Here is a 24,823-nt window from a genome sequence, read left to right on the forward strand (position 1 = left end):
TGCATGTGCACGCGTGTGCATATGGGCATAAACTCCAAACCAAAGTGGAGAGAGACTTCTTTACCCTTTTCTTTTGGTCAGTGCCTACAAATGCTCTGCCACCTCCCTATACACATTCAGATTTTCTTGAGGGTAGGCAGTCTCTCAAATCTTCTTCTGTGCAAAAACACGTGGACTCCATGCAGGCACATCAGCTATCTGATTCTCCTGGGAGGCAGGCAGATGCCATGCGGCCTCACACTTTGCAGCCAGAGATAGAAATGGGGCAGTGGTTTGATGCTCAGTTCTTCCATTCTGCCAATCACCTGCAAAAATGTGAGCAACTCGAAGCAGGTACAGCTACCTTTTGACGGTGGAGATGCCCTGCTCCTTAAGGGCAACTTGTCAGCACTAACACCCCTGCAGCCCATCATGGGCCAGTTCATCATGAACTGACAGAGCACACACGTGTCTGTGCACAAATGGAGGGAAGGTGACCTAGCTAATCATCAGACCTACTTCTAAAATGCCATCTAGTTAGATGCATCAGAGCCCAGCTTTACTCATTCATCTATAAATGTGGTGAGAACAAAAGTCAAAGTGACTCTGTTAGCAAACCCAGGGGGATGAATAGCAACGTAAAAAGTCCAAGGTTCAAAATGACAAGCAGTTCATTGACGATGCCCTGGAATTACAGTCTATAACTGGGCACAGTGAGGGGGCCAAAAATCTGAGGATTTTACAAGATAATGAATTAATGACTGGGCTACACAATGGAAAATTAGAGCTGATAAGGCCAGTAGACCATTCTTTGGACCTAAAAGTTTATTGAACCATTAAATAACTGATCCTTTTTAGGAAAGGAAAATGTGTTCCCAGACATCTGAAAAGATGTTATCAACACACCACTGTCATCTTTTATGAGCACTCACTTTCTGTTCAACCTTACCACTCTGTATGCTTATCCTCAGAACGGAGAGGGGTAAACAGGATAATTTTTTCCCTTTGAAAAATTCCAAGTTAGTATAGGATTAAGAAATAGATTCTCCAATTATTCAGAAGGACAGATCAGACTGGGAAGGTTCGCCTATCCCTCTCTTGATTGGACTCACCGTGGATTTAATAAAATCGTATCACATCTTAAAGCTTAGCAAGAAACGTGGTGATAGCACTTCCTCCCACAGTGCCCTCGGCTTTAGCCACTGCTCAGCTGGGTCTGTGAACTGCATTCACATTCAGCCACAGCAGTGAGTTAACAGCTATCATTTCCCAAGAGCTGACCACGGGCCAGGCACTCTTTCCATCATCGCAAAAATCTTGGAGGTGGGGATGGTCATCTCTTCCTTCTACAGATGAGGAAACTGAGGCTTAGAGAAGTGACGAAGCTTGCCCGGGGAAATACTACCAGCAGAAGAGCAGTGAGCTTCTCCCAGAAGCATGTGAGAGGAGGAGGCAGCATCGTGGGGCAGCTGGAAAGGGCGCAGGGGGGCAGAGCTCCAGACTCACTCTGGCTCATTCGCCCCAGGCAAGTCTCATCTTGCTACAGAAGAGGGCTCATCTCTCTTACCCAACTACTTCATAGGATTTTTGTGAGGTCCAGATGAGATCACATATACAAAAAGTCTTGAAAACAGTAAGTACCATGTGTTATTAATAAAAAGTCAGAAGACTAAATCATAGTCCTTAGGAGCACAACACTTCAATCATCAAGGCTTCAATGAAAGACCACACAGCCCCTGCCCCCAAACAATCCTTTAAGTAAAGGGCACATGATTTTCTTAAGCAATCTTTTAAAGATAAAGGGCTCAAGTATGCATGCTGGTACTTGAACTGATCTTTGCAGGTGGCTTTAGTGTCTTGCAGACATCCTGCCTGAGCTATTTCTCTTGACTACAGAAAGTAACCATTTCATTGTTACTATCAATTCTGTTCCAAAGAAGGGACTACTGTAATTTTACACCCTTAATGTATGCAATACCAGAATAAATAAAACAAAACAAAACAAATAAACAATACTTTCTCATGAAAGGGCCACATTATATACATTAATTCATTTTTTATTATCATCATCATTAATAGCTAAGTCCACAGTTCAGTTCCCAGGCAACATAAAAGTGGATGTTTTATTTATAGGACACCTGTATTTTTTTTTTGAGCCACTATGATTTACCAGTCTATTAAAAGGCAACCACACAATTAAAACCTACAGAATTCAAATAATGCAATCTTTGAGCAATCAGAAGCAATGGACTGCCATTTCAGTGTGGGAGATCTGCTAAGTAACCCTGCCTTTCAAATAATGTCAAGTGGAAATCCCATTATCTCTTTCGATCTAAGGACCACTAGAAAGAAAAGCCCTTCCCCGCAAAAACTCCCCAAATCTACCTGCCCTTGGTGAGAGTCGGGATTCGGCACATGTGACTGGGGGAAGAACTCCCCAGGAGTTGATGGAGGTGCCATCATTCCAACATGTGCTGGAACACCGAGGGGTCAACCTCCATGGCCTGGAGTCCCCTGTGCAAGCTCTGGAAGGTGGCCTGCTTTCCGTAGCGCTGCCTCCAGCGGACGAAGGCCTCCACCATCTGTGACTGCACGTTGTGGGGGTGGTTGGCCTTACAGCGATAGATGTCGGTCTGGGACAGCCCCAGAGACAGCACCACGGGTTCCCACTCAGGGCCCAGCCTCTGGGCCAGCTGGTTGATCTGCCGGTCCGATGGGGAGCTGTTGAGGATGTGTGGGGGGATTCCTGTCATCCAGTCATCTGGGGAGAAAAAGTCATGAGGGTGAAAAAGAGCCAGCAAACACATCAGACGGGGGCAGAAATGAAAAACGTGGGCGACACATACTTCCAAATAGCAGGGGCCAATTTCTAGTCTTCTCAGGGGCTGCTCGGTACAAAGCATATATAGGGGCTTAAGAAGGCCAAGTTAGCAGCTAAGGAAATGTTTATTATAGAAACTCTGAAAACAACAAAATAAAAATAACTAGGAATCCCATCAGAGAAACCCATTCATCATAATGTGATCAATTTCTTTTCAGTCTTTCACATACAAAACATGCATTCAGGATTACATTGCAGGCACTGCTTTGTAACAAGCCTTTTTCACTTCCATCTCTTTTAACCAGTGAGGCCAAGCAGAGAGTCCTAGGTGAATCTAAGAAGGCCTGCACACGCCCATCTCCCTCCAATGCTGGTCTGTGATGCTCTCTCCTGCAGGAATGGCTTATGCTGGCGTAACAGGCTGAACAGAACAGCTACTCCCTCCTGATAAACTTGAACACTACCTAGAAAAGTTACAGTGTCCAACAGAAGGAGGAGCTAAGAGACCTCCTGAAAAAATAATAAAACTAGAGGCCAGGAGGTAGCAGGAAGAGAGGAGAGTGGGGTTCACTATTTCAGCACAGGTCACAGGAGGAGAGCTACCATCCTGGCTGAGCCCAGAGGAGGGGAGGAAACATGTGCCATGGAGGGACAACGAGAGACCTTGAACCTGCACTTCCTAAACTGGAGCCCAGTCTTCCGGAGGCTGTCTGCTGAGGGAGCCTGACACTCAACGAGTGACTACAGATGTGCCAAGAGGTGCCATCCGCTACACAGAAGGCCTTCCAGAGGAAGGAGGTTAAAGTTAAGTCCCGAGCATGAGAAGAAGGAGTCCAGGGAAGGGAAAGAATAGGAGGTGTGCCCTGTGCAGTGGGAACTGCATGTGCAAAGGCCCTGAGGCAAAACATGGCACACTCAAGGAAGTGAAAGAAGGTCCCTGTAGCAAAGTGCAGAGATTGAGAAGGAAGTATCCAAATGATGGTGCTGGTTATGGGTTAGGCCAGGACTGGAAGCGAGGTTTTTATACTCCTGGTTCAGATCTCTGTATGGTAGCACATTATACTATACTTCCTGTCACCAGCACCACAGGAATTAGGGTCAGTCACTCTTCACACTCATCAGTTCACTGTTTTGATTTATGAACTCAATGAGAAAGCAAAAGGCATCCTGTTAGAACAGCTGATGTGTTCCATAGCACATGCCTTTGGTTTCTAGACAGTTGCTAATACCTTAGGCATGAGTTGCAAAAATACTGTCAAGGACTCTTTCTGGTTTTTGTCAAGACTGGTTTTTTTTTTAATGACTAAGAAATAGATTAGAATAATGATACTACTGAATAATATTTTATATTAATAATGTTTTTATAAAAATATGAGCTCATTTGAAAAATTCAAGGACCACAAAACAGTACAGAGAAGAAAACAAATTACCCACTATCTCCCCATCTTATTGACAGTTATTAAATATCATTCTGGACATCTCTTTATGCACATACACTGTAAGAAGAACATAACAACCTTTTCTAATGAAGGTTATTTAATTTTGCTTGAATATAACAGAAGAAAAAGCAGAAGATAAACTAAATGGCTTTCTAACCTGAAGTTAAATGATTAAAAAAAAAAGCAAATAAAAAAGAAACATATACAAACATACAAAAGATTCAATGCTGAGAAAAATACATATGTAAGTTTAAGAGGTAAATGGCATGTCCACATTAATGCTCTAGAATGAGCACTTTATATTTTCTCTCCTTTTTCTCACATCTCTGGGTTTTTGTTGCTTTTATCATTTTAATTTTGTTGGGTGTGTAACATGCTTCTGTAACAGTAATCTCCTCCCATTTGTTTAGTCTTAAAACCGCATATATGGTATATGGCCATCAGCAGATTGAGTTAGACAATGAATGCAGTATATCAGGAAATAGATTCTTAATAGGGAATAGTGTTACAGTGAAAAAATAAGGTAAGATGCATTTAAGGAAAAATGGCTGTCAACCTGCTGGCTAAATCAGCAAAGGAACACAGCAGGAAAGCTGGTACTGGGTCTTGGTAATATATATAAATATAATAAAACACACTGGAGAGCCAGAGAAAGAAACACATTGGGGACCTTAGTAGTTAAGCTCAAGTTGCCAATTTGCTACAAATCCTTTTTTCCACCAATCTGCTCAACTTTATTCCTCTTACAAATTTGTAGCCCTTGCTCATATTTTATGGTAGAGAATACTGGTATAGAGATTTCTGACACTGACTTCATCATCCCCCTTTTTGTATAACTGGCTTTTTCTCTCTGGAGTTTACAGTGCTGCAGCTTTAGATCAGGGTACATCTTGGTCATTCTTTATCACCACCCTCTCTTTTGGAAGCCAGTTAAATGTCTTATACCACATCCGTTCTGCAGGGCTCACTCCTTCCTGTGGTCTCTCCCCTATGAGTAACTCGAAACTCGGGGGAGATGGCCTGCTCTGGGTTGCCTTCCCGCCTCTCCAGGAGGGTGTTTCCTGCATTTCCCGGGGCTGCCTTCTCACCTCCTAGACCAGCTTCTCTTCAGATTGATCTGTGTTAGTGGGAATCCTCATGCTGTTGCCCCCTCACCTTGCTTTCCCAGAGTGGCTTCTGAGGGGTTGAGGTGGGGTATGTCCTTCATTACCTGCCACTTTTCATAGTGCATGATTTAAAGCTGTGATCGGTTTTCCTGCCTGTTTGGTTGCTGCTGCTGAATGTTTTTGTTTTGAACTGCTTTCTGGTCCAGTTCAGTGAGTGTTGGGGTGGGAGTATCTGTAATTCTGCTACACTCTGTAATCATCCTGACTCCTGGCCAACTATTAATGTAACATACACTTTGAGCCAATTATTTGGAAGTGAGGACAGTATTTGCTCTTGTTCCTCCACACTTTCGGGTCACACATCCCTTGTGAATACTGCCATATAACTGGGAGATGGCCAGCAGTCTGTGGACACAGACTGGAGCAAAGATAATTGGCACATAAATGCTACCACACCAAGAGCAAATTAAGCCCTTCCAAGGAGATCTTACACACATAAAGGGACAATAGCAGCTGTCTGTGTTGTCTGACCTCTATCTGGAAACATATCCTCACGAGGCCCTTCCAGCTCATGAATTCTGCTGAATACGACGTTAATTAGAACTGAGAGTCCTAAGGTGTTAGTGTCAACTCCCAAGGATATACTACATCAAACCAGGTCAAGCTATAAATGAATCCACTATGACCATCTGGCCATTGTGTCTAAAGGCTTGATGTACATACCACTGGTGGTGGGCAAGGTGATGCCAGGTGGAACACGGGTGAACATTCTGTATGAGAACAGTCATGTATCTATTTTAACATGATCACAAAAGCATAAATAGCATTTCAAACCCATGATTGCAAGGATTAAGATAAGTAAATTTAAAAAGCAGATAGAAAATGACAAAAAATAAAAAAGAAAAGTAAACTTTAAAATAAAAAGGGTGGGGAGAGGGATAAACTGGGAGCTTGGGATTTCCAGATACTAACTACTATATATAAAATAGACAAAACAGCAAGGTCCTACTGTATAGCACAGGGAACTATATTCAATCTTGTAATAGTTTATAATGAAAAATATGAAAAGGACTATATATATGTATAACTAAATCACTATGCTATACACCAGAAACTAACACAACATTGTAAATCAGCTATACTTCAGTTAAAAAATAAAAATAAAATAAAAAGTAAATTTAAATAAAAGCATTAAACCAGTGGTACAGGTTTTACAAAGATATGGCAAAAACTGCATATGTAGTACCTAAATGGCTTAAGTTTGGGAAGTCTAGTATTTCTCAAGAAGTGCCACGGTGCAGGGCTGTCCCCAGTGCACAGCATGGCCTGTAGCATCCCTGGTCTGCTGGTAACATCCCCTGCCCAGCCTGAGCACACACGTCCACATACGCTGGGGTGAGGCAATATTACCCCTGGTTAAGAACCACTTGAACTTTTACATCACATTATAAACAGTGACAGATTCCATGAGGATAAAGGCCCAAACACAGAAGGCAAAAGTGTAAACTTAACAGAAAACAACATTGGAGTATCTTTATGACCTGTGTGTGGTGGGTTGTGGTTTTTTAAAATGAATCCCCAAAAGATGGATTTTTTTTTTATATCAAAATTAAAGATCTCTGCTCAATGAAGAAGACCGGCAAGCCAATAGAGCAGAATTGGAAAAGATACTTATTACTGTCTAGAACCAAAGAGGGAATACTTCCTGGACTGCATAAGATACTCCTGAAGCCAACAGGAAAAAGATAAGAAGTTCCAAGGGAAAAAGGACAAAAGTATGACCAGATGATTCAAATGAGAGGAAATCCAAAAGCAAGCATATGAAGAGATGCTCAAATGTGGAAATTTAAGAAATAAGAATTGAAACAACAATGCTAAGTCACTTTATATGCATAGACATCTAGATAGCACCAAGTTCTGGCTGGGACGCGGCGATGGAGGGAACTTTATTCACTGCTGGTGGGAATGAACACCGGGCAGCCATTCTACAAGCAGGTGGACAGTGTAGATACAAATGAGTATGGTATATAATCTTCTTCCAGGTGTACGTATCCAAGAAAAATTATGACAAAGACTGAGAAGGGACAGGTATAAGGCTATTTTTGCAAAGCTGCATGATTTGTGTTAGCAAATATACATACATATACCTTATAATCCAGAGATCCTGTTTTGCGTTTATATATATCCCAGAAAAAAATCTCATTCATACCCATGAGGGATCATGGATGAGGCTGTTTATATCAAGTAACACTGAGAAGAAAGGAGCTAGACACAATATAAGAGCTCATTACTAGGGGAACAGATGAATCAATATGAAGGAGCACATAGGGAATACTGTGCAGTAGGAAAGGATGGACTAAAGCAAAAATGTAAAAGAAAGGAGTGGTATCTGTAACAGTGCAAAATTTAAAACATATGTTTAAAACAACACCATTCACAAAAACAGGCAAATAAGAGACTATACATTAGGCAGAACAGTTAGTGACGGAAGGGAAGGAAACAGGGGAGGTTGTCAGGCTGAGAAAACTAACCTGACTGGCTACTTCCCAGGGCCCATGTGTTAATCTGGGTCCCTGAATGTGATGGTTCTGCAGAGAAATCCCTTTGTCCCAGGGACTGGCTGCCTGGAAATGAAAGAAAAGCACCTTGAAAAGAAAACTAACTGGAACCCTTTGTTCTGATAGATAATCACAGAGGACAATCCGGTCCTCACAGAGAAGCAGAGAAATAAACCGGTCTCTCTAAAACTGATTTCCAGGATGATGAGGGCCCTGTTGCAAAATACAAGTAAATCATACTTATTGTCATGGAAAACTTGACTGGACATCAAGTCCGGAGAAAGTCAACAATAAAACTATTAGCAATAACTGAGTTCTCACTGATTTAAAAGGAGGCAAAGAAGGTGAACACAGCTCTAGGCTAAGAATTTGCAGGCCTGGGTACCATCTAAATTTGAATCAGCCACCAACTAGCTATAAAATGTGTGATAAGGTAAAATCAGGTGTCTTTCAAGGCCGTGTTTGGACTTAGCATGTTCTACTCTCTTTTAAAAAAGCAGTTTTCTTTTCTACAGACCTCCTGTTTTTTGACTTCTCATTAACCGACAGTTATTCATGTATTATTGCTTCACTTTTCCCTACACATCTTATACAATGGAACCAAGACTTTTGGAGTTTTAGTAATGGTTTTTTGGCTTGTTCCTGCTTTTTAAGTATCACTCATGGAAACTTATCCTTTCATAGCAAGAAACAGTGAACAATGGTATAGTAAATTTTTTCAAAACAGTATTAAAAACTTTATCTTATTTTACTTTTTTTAGGGGGGAGGTAATTAGGTTTATTTGTTTATTTTTAATGGAGGTTCTGGAGATTGAACCCAGGACCTTCGGCATGCTAAGCATACCCTCCCTCCTTGAGCTATACCCTCCCCACTAAACACTTCAAAGTTCATGTTCCATCTTGCTGAGCCACTCATTTTTCTCACATACTTGCACAGACCTGACCCAGCTCCATCAATTTACCACTCATCCTGCTCCCTGACCACACCAGCCTGCTTGGAACCTCAGGGCCTTGTACTAGCCGGTCCCTCTCCCTGAAACATTCTTCCACTGACTCCCTCCATCAAACGTGACTTCTCAGTGGAACCCGTCCTGACTGCCCTATGCTCAATCACATCTCCCATTCCACTCTGCAACCACACCCCCGACCACGTATCACCTTTGAACATATTATGTATCATATGGATGTGCTATGTTTGTGGTTGCTGACTGCTCCCACCCCACACACTCATCCCATCCCTGCCAGAATGTAAGCTCCCCACAGACAAGGGAATTTTGTCAGTTTTGTTCAATGATGTTCAATGATATATCCCAGGCACCAAGATTAGTGCCTAGGACATAGCAGCTTCCTACTACATAAATGAACACTGCTGGATAAATGAACAAATTAAAAGGAGCAATTCATTACAATTACAAAATATTCATTTAGCTCTGCTGTCTATGGCCACAGACAGTGTTACCAAGCACTCCCACTTTTAGTTTACTTAGCACTAAGAACCAAAGAAACAACACTGCATAATTTGGGAGAGGGGGTGACTCCATAACAATAAAATACTATCAAGGTTAAGAGTAGGCAGCTACCCACTTTCTACACTGAACTGGGCCACAACAAACTCCTCCCTCCCACATCTACATTTAATTTTAAGGGAGTGAGAAAGACAGACTCCAAGATGGCTTCTGAGAAATTATGGCGGAATGAGACCTGACCCCACAGTCTCCATCCCCCCAATTCCTAAGGAAATCAATAAAAGGTAATAAAAGGAAGCTAACCAAAATGATGGCAGAACCACTCTCCAATTCCTACCTCCTTAAACCCAGATCAATGATTCAAAAGAGCTCAACTTTAAGAGAGCGACCCTGATATCACCAAGTCTAGGGAGGAAGAGTGAGTTAAGTGGGTTTTTAAATCACTTTTTCTCCTCTGACTTCAGTAGATTGGGGCTGGTAACTATCACATGGAAGGATAGGGGAGATGAGAACGTGAACAACAAGGACTGACTGTTCTTGGCAGAAGTGACAAGACATTTCACGTGGTCTCAGGAGAGACTGCAGGGCACAGGTATTACCATGTGACCGACACATAATCAACTTAGCTGAGCTCACTCCTCTGTGCCAACTCTTCTGCTAATATGTACCCTTAAATAAGCTAAAGAAAGTGGACAGACTAGGAAATACCCAGTGCTCAGGGGTCAAAGAGGTGTCACGGAGAAATCACCCCAGTGTGTTAGAGCACCAAAGGCTGGACACAGGTGCCCAAACGTGGGCAGGATGGGGTGAAACAGCATGGCAATTGACACATTGTAGTGACAAGTACTTTTAACATAATGTTAAAAGGGAAGATTATGTGGGAAAAAACTGGCCAAAAAATCTACACTCCCTAAGGGATAAGAGAAAGTAATTCTTCATAGAACAACTTAAAAGTATAATAGAAACATGAATACAGTAAAACAATAGCTTAGCAATAAGATAATCAAATAACAAAATGAGATTTAAAAAGAAACATGTCATACTAAATGATAAATTGAGAACCAAACAGCATCATCATGAAACCAGTAAATAAATTAGAAATACCAAGGAATAGAATTAATGCAACTCCAAATTATCTTCACGAAAGACTTGAGATAAAAGGCAGAATTTAAAGCAATTAGAGAAAAACGATAGACATGGAGGAGAGAAAAAATACAGTCCATTAAAAGGTTAATGGGTATTCCTGAAGTAGAACACCCAGCCCAAAGTATTTAAAGATCTACTACAAGAAAATATCCCTAAAATGAATTAGCAGCAGAATCTCTAAGTTGCAAGAGCATACTCTGTTTTAGGGGGAAAAAATGACACAGAATAATCAACTATGAAACATATTCTGGCTAAATAATTGAATTTCCAGTTCCAAAATATAATTCTTCAAGCAGAAAAAGCAAGTTGCCTACAAGGAAGAGAAAGTCAGTCAAATTTTTCAACAGTCCTTAAATGTAAAAGATAATGAAGCAATTCCTCCAAAACTCTAAGGGGATAAAGTATAGTCTCTGAACATTATTGTTAGTCAAGATGATTTTCAAATACAGAGGTAATCAGTAGGTATTCTTGAACATAAAAACAACTGAAGAATTCAGCATTCTGAGCCCTCCTTTAGAAGTCATGACAGTCTAGTTAGTGCAATGAATAAAATAAAAATACCATCAGTGGCACACCAAAGGTGGGCAGGGGGAAACTGCTTCAGATGCAGGCAATAAGGATGCATTGTTCACAGAGAATTTAAAAACAGAAATAAAACCACCGAAAATCAGTCTGCTTTTCATACGCCCATGTACCAACAATTATAAGCAATGAAAATGATAAAATATCTCTCCTTTCTGGGGTGGAATGTTCCCCTACCAGGCAGTCACCCCTAAGACCCTTGACCTGCTTCTTAATTTCAGTGATAGGAAAGCCACAGTGAAAAGATCAGTACTGGACACGGAAGTTATTTAAATATAAAACCGATTCTAAACAACTGAATAGAACATAATGTTACATATCTTGTCTATATGAAAACATAATATAACTAACCAATATTAAGGCTAAATTATGGAATAGAATATAAACATTAAATACTTTGTGTAAAAATAACAATGTAACTAACCAAAATCTGGAAGGGAAGAAAGGAAAGAGAGTAAGAGTGCCTAGGAGCTCATTTATCACGGCAGGGGAGAAGTCTATGCTGTCTGAAAGGAGATGGCAGCAGTCAGGACAGGCTGCTACCATGGGAGGAAACAAACCCTAAATCTCATGACTTAACAAAAGGAGAGAGTTCATTTCTCACTCACACGCCCTCCACTGCGAGCCCACGTGGGTCTCCAGTGCAGTCCCTCCTTGATTTGGTGCTGCCTTCCATGCCACACTGAAGTTATGCTCCTTCACATTCACGTAAGCATCCATGCTCACCAAGACAGGGAAAGGAAGGGGGAGAGAACAGAGATCTGGCAATTAAATACACCCATCTTTAAGTGACTCTGGTCACTTCTGCTCACTTTTGTGGCTAAAGCAAGTCACAAGGTCACCTAACTTGAAGGAAGTGAGGAAGCACAATTCTCTTATATCCTAGAAGCAACAGAAAACTGGCAATACTGTCTACAAGAAATAGAGAAAAAGAAAGCCAAAACCTAAAACATTATGTTCATCACCCCTTTTCTTAACCTCAGACAGAAAAAAAAAAATAACATTTCTTACTATGAAAAACAGGTTTATTCAAATTTTAATAATTTCTTAATTTTCACTTAGTTTCTTTTTCTCCAGTTAAATTCAAATAAAGTTAAATGTATTAATTTTTAAATTTAAAAATCAGCATGTATCATATGACCCCACTTTTATGAAAGCACTTTCTTTCTATCTATCATCCATCCATCTTCCCATCTACAAACATGCTTAGGGAGATGTTCAACAGGATGTTCACTTAATAAGGCTTATTTCTGAGTGACAGGATTTTTTTGTCTTTTTTAAAATTTTTATGCATTCCTGGGATTTTTTAATAATAAGCATTATCATTTTTATAAACATAGTAGAGTCATTATTAGAATACAGATGAATTAGAAATAACATTGGACCTTCTATTATCAAGCCTTAAAACCACCAGATGGTAAAAAGGAGATTTTTACATTGCTCAAGGAAAGGAAGGAGGATTAAAGGAGGAGAACATGTGATACTTCATGATCATTACATACTGTTTGAATTTACAGAATGGGTAGGTGCTAATAGCTTCAGGCCAGGTAGCCGGTTTGAGTTAGTTATGTAAAGGACATTCATTTCTATTTTACTAAGTTTTTAAGTCCTTTCTATCTTGCTGATACAAGTCATTTCTACCAAATATGCAGTTGCTTACTGAGTTTAATAGAGATGTACTATGGAAATGGAGTTGGTTTTTCCCATTTAAAAATATGGACATTAAATACAAAAGTACAATTAATAAATTGAAGGGGAAAAAATAACTTCTAACCACAGCCAACTTATCCATTAGGGACCGGGGATACTGCCAAGAGCCTATGGTACTTCTGGGGGGGCCACAAAAATCTTTTAATTTCTTTTCAAATCAGAAGAAAAAATGAACTTTAGGTCAAAGAAAATGTTTGAGTATATAATATTAATATATTCATCTTTATACCAAACCAGTCATAAACTGTACTTTTTCATACTTTTTATGGAGGAAAAGGCCCACAAAGGCAACAGTGCCTCTAGTCCATGAAAATCATAATGTGGCCCTGTTTCTAAGTCACAGATTCTTTGGCAAATGGCAAAAATTACTGGGTTTATTGAAACACATACTTAAAAAAAAAACTACCTTTCAAAATTAAAAACAGTGTAGTTGTTGAGAGACAAAATTCCAAAGTGCCTTGTCAGTTACTTGGAGTGCACAGATGACTAATGTAAATTCTCAACATTAATGACAACACTGTCTTTTTTCACAGTCTACTAGCAAACGACATTAAAGATTTCTTTATATGGAAGTCGCATTATAAAGTTTCAAGTTTTTTCCCTTTTCTAAATAGGAGAAATGAACTTCTTAATCACATTATTTCCCACAGACAATTGTCTCCCAAATTTTCAAAATTGTTTAAAAGTATTTGTAAATTTATTTTAGTCTTCAAGATCAAATACATAAATACCTAAATTGATACTCAAACCAAAGAAAACAAGCTGGCCCCGTGGTCCCTTGATACTATCTTTGCTGCTGGTTTTGGGGCAGTAAAGAGTAAAGAGAGAGTTAAGGAAGCTTCAACTGCATATTAAAATTATCAAGTAACAACTCTGACAGATTTACGTTTTCCCTATCAGTCCTAAACCTGCTTAGAAGGACAAGATCAAATTAAGGAGTGCTTATAGATGTTGACTTTAGGCATCAAAAGTACATTCCTTTGATGGGAGTTCAGCTGGGTTGAGTGGCTTGGCAGTAAAACTAAAGAAATAAAAAAGGATGGAGGTCACGTAAATTTGCCAAGCAAAATTTTTCAAAGCTGTGACACAACAATAATCTTAAAAATGAAACTCTCAGTCCTCTTATCAGCAACTATGGTGAGAGATGGAAGGCAGGTTTTTAAATTTGCTGCCTTCACACAACTGGAAGGGACAATGAATGTGATGACTGGCATAATCAAGAATCAAAATAATTTGGATAGATCGATGGAATGATTCCAGCAAGATTTAATTTGCTTTGAGATAAATGTGTCATCCTACCAAGCTTTAAAAATCAATCATACCAAGATACAGACTGTATTCAACCTGCCTCCAATGCAGTTTAGGAGAAAGGCTTAGCTGTCTTAATTGACTGCAAATGCAATATGACCCTAGTTTAAAAAAAAAAAAAAGGAAAAAAAGAAAAAGAGAAACTGAGCACCATGTTAGTTCCAAATACTGTCCATAACTTTGGAATCAGGCACAAGGGAAACAACAGTCTCACAGAATTCACATCAGTCAAACAGACAGACCTCTTCCAAACCAATGACCTGACTGCAGATTATGTGGACAGAGAAGCAAGCAAAGCCTGAATGCAAGGCCTGTCCAAAGACATTAACCTGTAGGCACATACGAACTCAATGTGAAAGTACTTGGCATCTACCACAGTGAACTATGAGCTCTAATGAGGCAGGCATCGTGTCTGTCTTGTTCATAGCAAGGACCCAGCGCATATCTGGTACGTTACAGCTCCCAAGAAACAACTCTGAAGACTTTAGTTTAAAAATGTATGGAGCAGCTGCCTTTTACACGGGGGACACATTCAGAAGTTCTCACACAATGACACTAACTTGGCAAAGCACAGGAACACTGCCTTGCACAAAGAACTTAAGCACAGTAGAGAATTCCACTTGACTGTGAAATTTTGAGATTCCTGGCAAAATTTTAATTTTCTAGGATTTGCATTATTTCAAATTTTGTGCCTAAAGTGAGACTTCAGTAATAATTTTTATCAACTAATTCAAATATGCCTAACTTAGCATAAAATGCAATGGCACTCTGAGGATAGATACATTAATTCAGTAAATATTAATTGAGGCCTACTATGTAACTGGTACTTTTCAGAGCTAATCACACAGCAGTGGGCAAATTTAGCTATTTGTGTGAATTGTTTGCAGTTTTTCTGCTTTAAAACGGTGTATCTAAACCAGCTCATTTATTTTACCGACGAAAAAGATAAAATAAAGGAATTAAAGTCAGTTGCTCACTCTCACAATTCATTGGCCATAGGGATCCGAAGACAGTGATCTGCAGATGTCTAACCCAGGAGGTACTGAGTGCCTGTTACCAGCTGCAAATAGCGGCTGAAGTTAACATGTCAGGGGCACATTTATGAAAGGATCTCAAAAATAACATAGGCTCATCATTAATAAATATTCTTTTAATCTCCTTGTTAACATTCTCTGTTTTTCTGTTTTTTAACCAAAAATTTCTTTTAAAAACATAGACATACTAGGAGCATGTGCATATATGTATGTGTGAAACTGAAAGAAAAGTTTAACAAAACAAAAAATCCTTACCTTTACTATATGTCATCTTATTTATTTTATTTCAATCCTGATCAGCAACCACTGAATTGACTCCATGTTCCACTAACCTGTGGCAATACTGTTCTAGTGTACATTCTGCTAATGGCTACTCCCCATTCAATAATTAGCTCACATGTCACCTCCTCAGAGAAGCCTTCCAGGATTCCTCCAAGCATACTCAATCATGCCCTTCTTCAAAGCCTGGCATGAGTGACAGTGAATATACAAGGAAGGAGCAAATCAGGAGAGAATAGGAGGTGGCACTGGAATGCCTCTCTATGCCACACCTCAGCCGCATGCTGGAGGGGGAGCCCCTCAAGCACAGGGGCTGAGAGGGTCTTCTCACCCCAGATCAGTTTCCTGGGCACCGAGCACTTCCTGGCATATCACGAGTGCTCATTAAGCAACTGTTGAAATAAATCCTTTAGGGAGCTGATGAAAGAGCTGACCCTGAAAACAAATAAAAGAGCCCATCCATCAGAGGCTGCACACTGGGAGCCAATGGACTGAATTTGGCCCACAGACATGTTTCATTTGGCCTGTGTAATTCAAAAAACTACAGAGACAGTATTTGAAAACTGGGAGGTTTCACAAAATTCCAGATGTGTAGCTTTGCTTGTCAGCTCACCAGAGTCATCCTCAGGCTGCTACCACCCTACCCCCACCCCCACAATAGCCACTTCTTCCCACAGTGCCCATGAAAGCCCGGGTGCTGGGCTGCCTTCCCACGTCCAGGACCCCTGGGCCCTGCAGGTGTGGGATTTGTGATTCCTGCACCAAGCAACGGGGGGGAAGCATGCGGAGTACAACAGCCTGTGTACCTGGGGGCTGAATCTCCCAGCCATCTAGGGAAGGACAAAGGACCCTTCTCATTCAAGAAAGCAGACTCCCCCAGGTAGCTGTACTTTTTTCCCAGGGCATCCACCACAGTGCTCTCTGGGAGGAAATGAAAAAAAAAAAAAGAGTGGAATCATAGGAAATAAAGACCAAAATTAGAACATTTTATTTTTCCTTGTATCTTTTGGCATTGAATAACACCATTTTGCACAGGTGGGTTTTCAATAAACTTGGAAGTAAGGCTATGGAAAATGTTTTAAATGCTGTGTTGGTCTTAAAATTCCAGTTCTTCAGATATAAAAGTGATGTTTGAGTATCTTCCTCCCATGGACACATACTCATGAAAGCCTCAAAACTCTCAATCAAAATTATTCTCAATCAAAATCCCAGCATATTTTTAAAGAGAAATTGACAAGATGATTCTAAATTTATAAGGAGATGTGAGGGCCAAAATAATTTTGAAAAAAAACACAGTGGAGAAATTACACTACCTGATTACAAGACATATTCTAAAACTAAAGAAATGAAGAGAGTGTGATATTAGTAAAATGATACAAAAATTGATCAGTGGAACAGACTGAAGTCCAGAAACGGATCTACACCTTTAAGGACAACTGACTTTCAACAAAGGTACACAGGCAATTCAGTGGAGAAAGGACAGTCTTCCCACCAAGTGATGCGGACACAATTGACTATGTACGTGCACAAAAAATAAAGAGAAGTTCGATCCATACCTCATGCCATATACAAAAATTAACTCAAAACTGATCACAGACCAAACGAAAAACCTAAAACTACATAAATTCCAGAAGAAAATATAGGATAAAAACATCGGCAACCTTAGCTTAGGAAAAGTTTTCCTAGAAACAATGCCCAAAACATGATCCATATAAGAACAAATTGATAAAGTAGATGTCATCAAAACGCAAAATTTCTGTTCTTTAAAATATACTGTTAAGAGAATGGAAAGACTGACTATAGACTGAAAGAAAATACGTGCAAATCATACATCTTATAAAGGACTTATGTGCAGTATATGCAAAGACGTCTCTAAGCTTAACAAGAAAACAACTCAATTTGGAAATGGGGAAAGATTTAAACACACATTTCAGTTATTAAGGTATATATATATAAATGAACACATGAAAAGATGTCCAAAACATTAGTCACTAGAGAAATGCAAATTAAAACCACAATGAGATATCACAATACACCTACTAGAATGGTAAAAATTAAGACTGATATACAATGTCAACGAGGATATGGAGGAACTGGAACTCTCATACACTGCTGGTGGGAAACTAAAATGGGACTTTGGAAAACAGTTTGGCAATCCCTTAAGAAGTTAAACATACACCTACCATACAATCCAGCCATTCCACTTATACATGTATACCAAAAAATGTCCGTACAGCAGCTTTATTTGTAATGGCCAACAACACAGGTGTCCACTAATAGGTGAGTGGAAAAACAAACTGTGATATATCTGTACAATGAAATACTGTTCTATAATAAAAAGGAATGAAATACAGATATACACGTCAACATGAATGAATCTAAAAATAATTATGCAGAGTGAAGAAGCCAGACCAAAAAGAGCACTGTATAACTCCATTTGCATACAATTCTAGGAAGTGAAATGAATGTATAATGACGCAGATTGATGTTTGCCTCCGGGATGGGAATTTCAGGAAGAAGGAATTACAAAGGAGTATAAGGAAACTTCAGGGGTGATAGATGTGTTCATTATTTGATTGTAGTGATGAGTTCATGGATGTATATGTGTCAAAACTTGTACACTAAGAATATGTGCAGTTTATTGCATGTCACTTATACCTCAATAAAGTGATTTGTTTTTTGAAAACAAAACAAACAACAAAACAAACCAAACAAAACACTCAGCTGTGCTGTCCCTTCTTGTCCCCTGATCCCGTGTCACTGTGTGAAGTCCTTGTCCTAGACTTTCCCATAGCCCTGCATGCTACCCCAGCGCAGCCCTCATCACTGTGTATCGTTTTCATCCGATGATTACATTGAGCCATTAAGAAACTGCCAACATCCTACCATTCTGATCTCAAAACTGGCAGCTTCATGTGGCTAAACCTAAGTGGCTGTCAGCTGTACCTGACGGTGAGTTCTCTGAGGTCCGAGGAAAGCCTGGTCCAGCGATGTTTGCTGAGTGAAAGCCCGGCCACTGCTGTGAAAATCCTTTTCTCTCCAGCTGCTGGCTCTCTGTAGCTTCAACACAAGCATCTCAGAAAAAGACTCTGGGACCCTGCCCTATGGCCTCACCCCTTTTATCCATTTAAAATCACTCAAACACCCTGTAGGGTAAAAATCTCCTTTTTGCATAATTTTAAAACTTCCCATTTGAAAGTGATCCTTCAAAAGCAACAGAAACACACCCCTAGACTGCTGGAAGCAGAGGATGTAGCTTTGAAAATGTAAAAAAGTGTTAAAATATTTAAAGCAACCATAAATCAAAGCAAAACTCCGATTCCTGACATCTCTCTGAGGAGAAATTCCAGAGGCTGCAGTGCTTTAAAATAATATCATGTGCTTGGGCCCCAGCCTTGGCTGCTTCTCCCTTGGAACAACAAAAAGAACCGTGCCAGCTATTAAAGGCGGTCTTGTTATATAATGCAGTTAATCTCACACACTCTTCCCTATGGGATTTAACCCAAGTTTCACAGTGGTCTACTTTATTTAGCATTGATAGTTTTATTCATTTCTTATTAAAGAGATTTTTCCACAAAATTGGCTGCTTTCTCAGCCTTGGCTTGAGAAGGACGAATATCTGAATTAAAAATCTGTGCAACAGATGGACCTCAGTTACAAAGAATCTCTCTGGCTTCAGAAGTTCCTCACAGAGGCAGGTGTCAAGCGTGTTAATAAGTTCCTGGCTTTCAGATTTTCCTGAAGACAGTTGAGCCCTTCCCTTTATGCACCCTGAAGGCAAAACGGAAAACAAAAGCATAGAGCTCTGCAAATACTTGTCGGATTCTGGGGATGTATTTGCCTCACTTCCTGTTCATTTACAAGGAACTGTACTTTTACTAATGGGGAAAACAATCCCATCAGGCAGATTTGAGGAGGAAGGAGAAGGGGCCAGTGGAACTGCTGCCACGCCCTCCCTCCTGTGTGGGTGGGGTCCGAGCAGTGAAGGGTCTGGGAGGTCAGGCACTGGACATCCTGTTTACCACTCCATGGTGCGCGGCTCCTTCTTTACCGGGTGGGCTGGGGAAGGGCGCGTGGAAGGGGTTCTCTTGGCCTCCTGCAGCTGTTCCTTAACCAGCCCCTAAATTTCCCCTCCTAGCTACTGCGCGGGTAACAGAGATGAGAAGCAAGATAAGTCATTCCTCCTCCACTGTATGACTCACGTGACAGATGCCCTGCTCCAAAGCTTACAAATAGTTTCAAACACAGCCCTTTCTGGTTTTAGAAAGTTCTCACATATGTGTGTTCCTCCATGTGTCGTTTAAAGCAAGGAGAAGGGAAGACAAAAGAAACATTTTTACTCCTAATGCCATCACTGTGAGATAGGTATGATCACCATATTCTTTTTACAAGGAGGGCATTAATATTAGGAGAAACTGAATGACTTGGCGCAGATCACTCAGCCACAGAACTGACAGCCTGGTTTCAAACCCAGGTCCGTCTGCCTCCGGAGTCTGGGCTCTTCCTGTGGGTCTCTCTACGCTCTCTTGCCTCTGTCTGATTAGATGAGTGTCAACAAATCCCTTGAGAGAGAAAGAGGATTACTGGGCAGTAATTTTGTGCTGATTCAAATACAGTTCCCAAACTGTATGGATACCCAGAAACACCTACTGAATGGTTGAGCCTGGAGCCAGTATGGAAAGCAGTTGCCTGCAGAGAAGAACTTATTCATTTTACAGACTGAAATTTGGGAGTAGGTGCACTTTAATAAATATCAACAACAAAAACTTATTTTCATGATTGACTTAAAACAAGATCCTTGTAAATCCACACCTGTAATGTCTACCTGACTGAAAAGATTAATGTGAGCAAATAATTAATGAAAAGACAGATGGGTTCAAAGGGAGCACAAGTGTCATGTGCTCTTACCTCCTCCCTCCCCTCCCCATTGTGCTCCACTTTGTCTACTGGCAGTTTCACTGCCTGCTGGTCAGTCACATTCTGTGGACAGAAGAGCCACAGGAGATGCAGACACCAGAACCAGCATCTAAAATTTTGGTAGATGAATACCACTCAGCAGAAGGCTAGGTTTTTGGCTATGACACGTCATTCTAAAATATTCTTCCGTGTTAACGCAATAGTTCCATTAAATAAACTCAACTCTGACAAACACACTCAAAGTTTTTTTGAGTTTCCTTCTCCAGCAGCAAGGTACTTCTTTAAAAAGGAAAGAAAGAAGCAACAACAACAGAAAGCCACATGTAATATTCTTTTAGCCTACTTACTGGCAGCATTTGATGCGTGTATGTTTCAAAAAGCATAGAAGCAGCTTTTATGGTTAGAAAATTGAAGTGCTATCAAACCTAGGAAATTACAGGGATGAAAAACAAACAGCTTATCTACATACGTCCCATCTGCTTTTGGTTTTATGTTTTGCACAATCAATGACTGGAAGCCTTGGAAAGTATGCAAGGCACCACAGGCGGAGACCCCCGCGGTGTGTTCTAACAGCGGCTGGAGGTGAGGGTGATGCCGCCACAGAGCTAGCACCAAAACTCAGACTCACAAGACAGTTTTCAGGGACCAGCAATGCAGAATATTACAAATGAAACACAACATGCACCAAACTGGAGCGCCAGTGTTTTGGAACATGGTTAAAAAAAACCAAATTTCCATTCACTGGGGAAACACCATTGATTTCTTTATTTTTCACTTTGTTCTCACAACTCAGCATATTTACTACAGAGAGCAGTTGTGCCTAAGCTGCTTCCACTGTGGACTCTCTGCTATTGGTAATCTCCCAGATTTGAGCAGCTGGGTTTTTACGATGAGACCCCTTCACAGCTCGGTCTCCTTGGGCCACTCCATTCTGGCAGCCCTACTTCTTTCCCCTCTGACAATTCCCCACCCCACCCCCACCACCTCCATTACCTACTGCGAGACTCTCCCTGCACTTTCAGCACAATCATTATCTCCACTTCTGCATGAACCACAGGCAAAAAAAAAGACCTTACTTTTAAAAAGAGCAAGTCAGACAAAGATGAGAATAGCAATGGATTCACACTTCAGATGAATAAAGTAAATGCCTGAACTGAAGAGATGCTATAATGAATGAGCATTCTTTGGCTAAAAGAAGTTGGTGGCAGAGAATTTTTAAAAGAAAAGGAAAAAAGCTTTCTACGCTTGTTGATGCAACCAATTAACAGAAATACATCACTAGTGGAAGTAATTTTAGTCTGAATTTTGAAAACTAATTTTATTTAAGGGAAGGGAGTAGAGGTAGATGATGACAGTTATTGATTCTTTACTCACTCTTTTGGTATACTCTTCAAGGGGGGAAAACAGATAAAAAGTCCCAGGGATTCTGGAAATGAGATCAACAACGTGAGCCTATTCTTAAATGAGTACTTTTCATTTGCATAAATCACCATGTTCATTAGTCTGCCACTGTAAGGAGATGACACTCTATAAGATCATAAATCTGACTTCCATTGTTGAGCAATGACTCAGAGATCTGAAAGAGAGGACTTGATTTCTACATCTATGTCTAGAGGAAAATATTTGTCTTCCTGATAAAATATTCTAATTACAAGTGGCTTAATCATAAGAGAGTATTAATGTATGCAAAAGTTCTTAGATACATCTAAATACAGATTTTAAAAAGTACCATTAGGAATCATTAAACATTTTTATACTTCAATGTGAAATAAAAAAGGGAATCATATAATAGAGACACAGCCCCAAAGGGGAACTCGTGTAACACCGACCACTCCCATGGGTTGCCTTTGGGAATCCATCCTGTCACTCCTTTTCCTCCTCATAGACAGCCTGACTTTCTACAGCTTATGAGGAAGAAGCCCAGAGTTGACATGAGGATGAAGCCTTGAGAAGTTCATGACTTGGAGCAGTCCTGCCTCTCAGCTTCATGGCACTGATTCATTGTGGTACAAAGAGGATGCAGTATCCGGGAGGGCCTGGCGGTTGTCAAGGGTAATTTCCCTATGGCATGATGTGGGGTGCCTTCTCCAGAAAACACAGGAAGATGATTTCCATCTGACTCAAGGCTCTGTGGCTGTGCTTCATTCCAGTTCCTCTTGATTGGTCAAAGCCATTGTTTGCCAAGGTAAATTGCAAATCTCCCTTTTTGCAGTGATTGACCTGTCCACAGTCATTCTCAGGGTGTGACAGTGGGGTATAGGGCACAGAGCCCAAGATTTGCTCTCCAGTCCTTTTCCAGTCACTGACTCATAGCCATGTACATCTTGATTTCACATCCCTGAAAAGGTGGCAACTCAGCTGGCTCCCTATCTTTCTGTAACACCACAAGGAAGAGACTGTACCCTTCTGGAAGGATATTCAGATCTTATTTTCCCTGTCATTTTTCAATCCTTCCCATTTCTTTTTTTTTCTTCTTCTTTCTTATCTGGGCTAGAATCTCATGCAAAGTAGGTGATATTCACAGAACACCATCTCAATCCTCCAGACTGTATGTTCTAATTTTCATGTGGCCACAGATATAAGCAAGACAACTAAAGGGCATGTTGGTTAGCAATCAGCAGGAAGAATAATCAACCAAGTTCACGGTGTGTTTCCCTTCAGTCTTTAACGGAGAGGCAGCTGTGATTCAGTAGAGAACACAGAAGCCATGAGCAGCTCGTGATCCATGAGACGGTTCATGATCCGGTACAAGACCTGGATACTGACGCACTACCTTTCTTCCCCATCTGTAAAGTGAAGGAGCTGGAAGAACTTAGAGGCTCCAAATGCAGGTGTCTTCCCAAGGCTTGGGTGGGAATGAACATGAAATAAAGTATAAACTATGGGGAGTGAACCAGAGTGTGCATGCCCCAGCTGGAGGGCAGCTCTGCTCAACACCAGCCAACTGCCATCCAGGGAAGGAGGAGGGTCCATTGTCTCTACATCTTCTAATATCTGAGGAGAAGCCAAGAATCTATCCTTTAGTGAAATCTTGATTTTAAAGTGTCAACTGATTAAAAAATTTATTAAATGGGTAAGCCAAACAAAATGTGTCTGCAGACTGACCACAGCCTGGAGGTGTTTCGTCTGTGGCCTTGGCTCTAGGTGGATGTCTCGCCCATCTCTTTAAGGGCTCATGTTCTGTGATCTACTCCAGAGCTAGTTTTTACAGCAACATCTCCTACCTGACTAGTGAATATTAATATAATTAATATATTAGTACAATGGATATTAATATATCACTGTAGATGACAGGAATAGAGTTCAGATCTGAGTCAGAGCTTAAGGGCAAAAGGAAGCCATGAAACACTGGGGAAAGGGTGATACTGGAGAAAAGTGTGACATGGTCCAATCCTCTGCTGGAGAATGAACTGGAGAGAAGGCCACTGCACACGGTGGAGCAGGTGTTGAAGCACAAGGGTATCAGCCAAGCAGACAAGTGAGGGGTGAGATCTGGCCCCAGTCTGCTCATGAAGGCCTGGCCCAGGGCTGCATCTCCTCTTACGGGCAGTGTACTCTTCTACACCAAGGTGTCCCGTAGGCTTTCTGGCCCTGGGGTGGAGGTAAGGCAGGAAGGTCAGTTAGAAAGTCACTGCAGGGGAGAGATGATGATGGCTTGGACTAGGAGAGAGGCAGTGGCTACGGAGAATAGTAGATGGACTCCAGAGACACTGAAGAGGGTGGAATGGACATCTTTGGGTGACTGATTAAATCTGGAGATGGGGGAGGCAGGGATCAAAGGTAACTGCCAAGTTTCTATCTTAGGTGACTGGATGGCTGTTTTTGCCACTTGTGGCATTGAAATGGAGAAGGCTGAGGGAGGAACAGGTAGAAGCAGGATCCAGAGATGAGTTCTGAACAAGCTAAGCATGACACACGTGGGAGATTTCTAAGTAGAAATATCATCAAGGCGACTAGATCTGCAGAACTCAAATGGGACTGGATTGGAGAATAAATCCATTTAAACGCTAGAGTTGTCTTTGTTCACTATTTTTCAAAGTCCCCATGCTGGTAACTCTAATAATTACAGAAGTTAATCTATATATTAAGGTAGGTTTTCCATCCCTGATCCTGGTTTGGTTACTTGGTACAACTCCCTAGCTCCCTGCCTTCCTATGCATAGTAACCAATACTTACATGGTGCTTACCTTGTCAGGCACTGTTACAAGTGCTCACCATGTATTAACCTGCTCAATTCTCACAAAAGCCCTATATGATAGGGGTAATATTATCCTCACTTCCTTAAGTTAGGAAACTGAGGCACAGAGAGGTGAAGAAACTTGGCAAAAATTACACAGGTCAGAAGTGCCTTAACCAGAATCTGAACTGGGGCCATCTGGATTTGAACCAACATGCACTAAGTTCCATCACCTCTTCAAACATTTGAGATGATGTTCACAGTTTCTTTCAGTCTCCCCTCTTCCACACTAACTGCCCCT

At 40.8% G+C, this 24,823-nt stretch overlaps 1 protein-coding gene across 3 annotated transcripts in view; it reads right to left on the reverse strand.

Annotated features, from left to right (window-relative positions):
* Positions 1–2,011: 2,011 nt before the first annotated feature.
* Positions 2,012–24,823, reverse strand: part of CRADD (CASP2 and RIPK1 domain containing adaptor with death domain) — a 146,655-nt gene continuing 123,843 nt past the window's right edge. For 2 of the 3 annotated variants that reach the window (XM_015248282.3, XM_072973920.1), the window contains exons 3-4: positions 7,877–7,969; positions 2,012–2,740 (exon numbers count right to left, since the gene is read on the reverse strand). In XM_015248282.3, the coding sequence (XP_015103768.3) occupies positions 2,439–2,740; positions 7,877–7,969 (395 nt within the window). In that variant the 3' untranslated portion in view covers positions 2,012–2,438. The remainder of the gene's footprint in view (positions 2,741–7,876; positions 7,970–24,823) is intronic. The other variant, XM_006197903.4, reaches the window with a different exon arrangement.

This window comes from Vicugna pacos, chromosome 12 (genome assembly GCF_048564905.1).
Source record: "Vicugna pacos chromosome 12, VicPac4, whole genome shotgun sequence".
Taxonomy (NCBI): Eukaryota; Metazoa; Chordata; class Mammalia; order Artiodactyla; family Camelidae; genus Vicugna; species Vicugna pacos.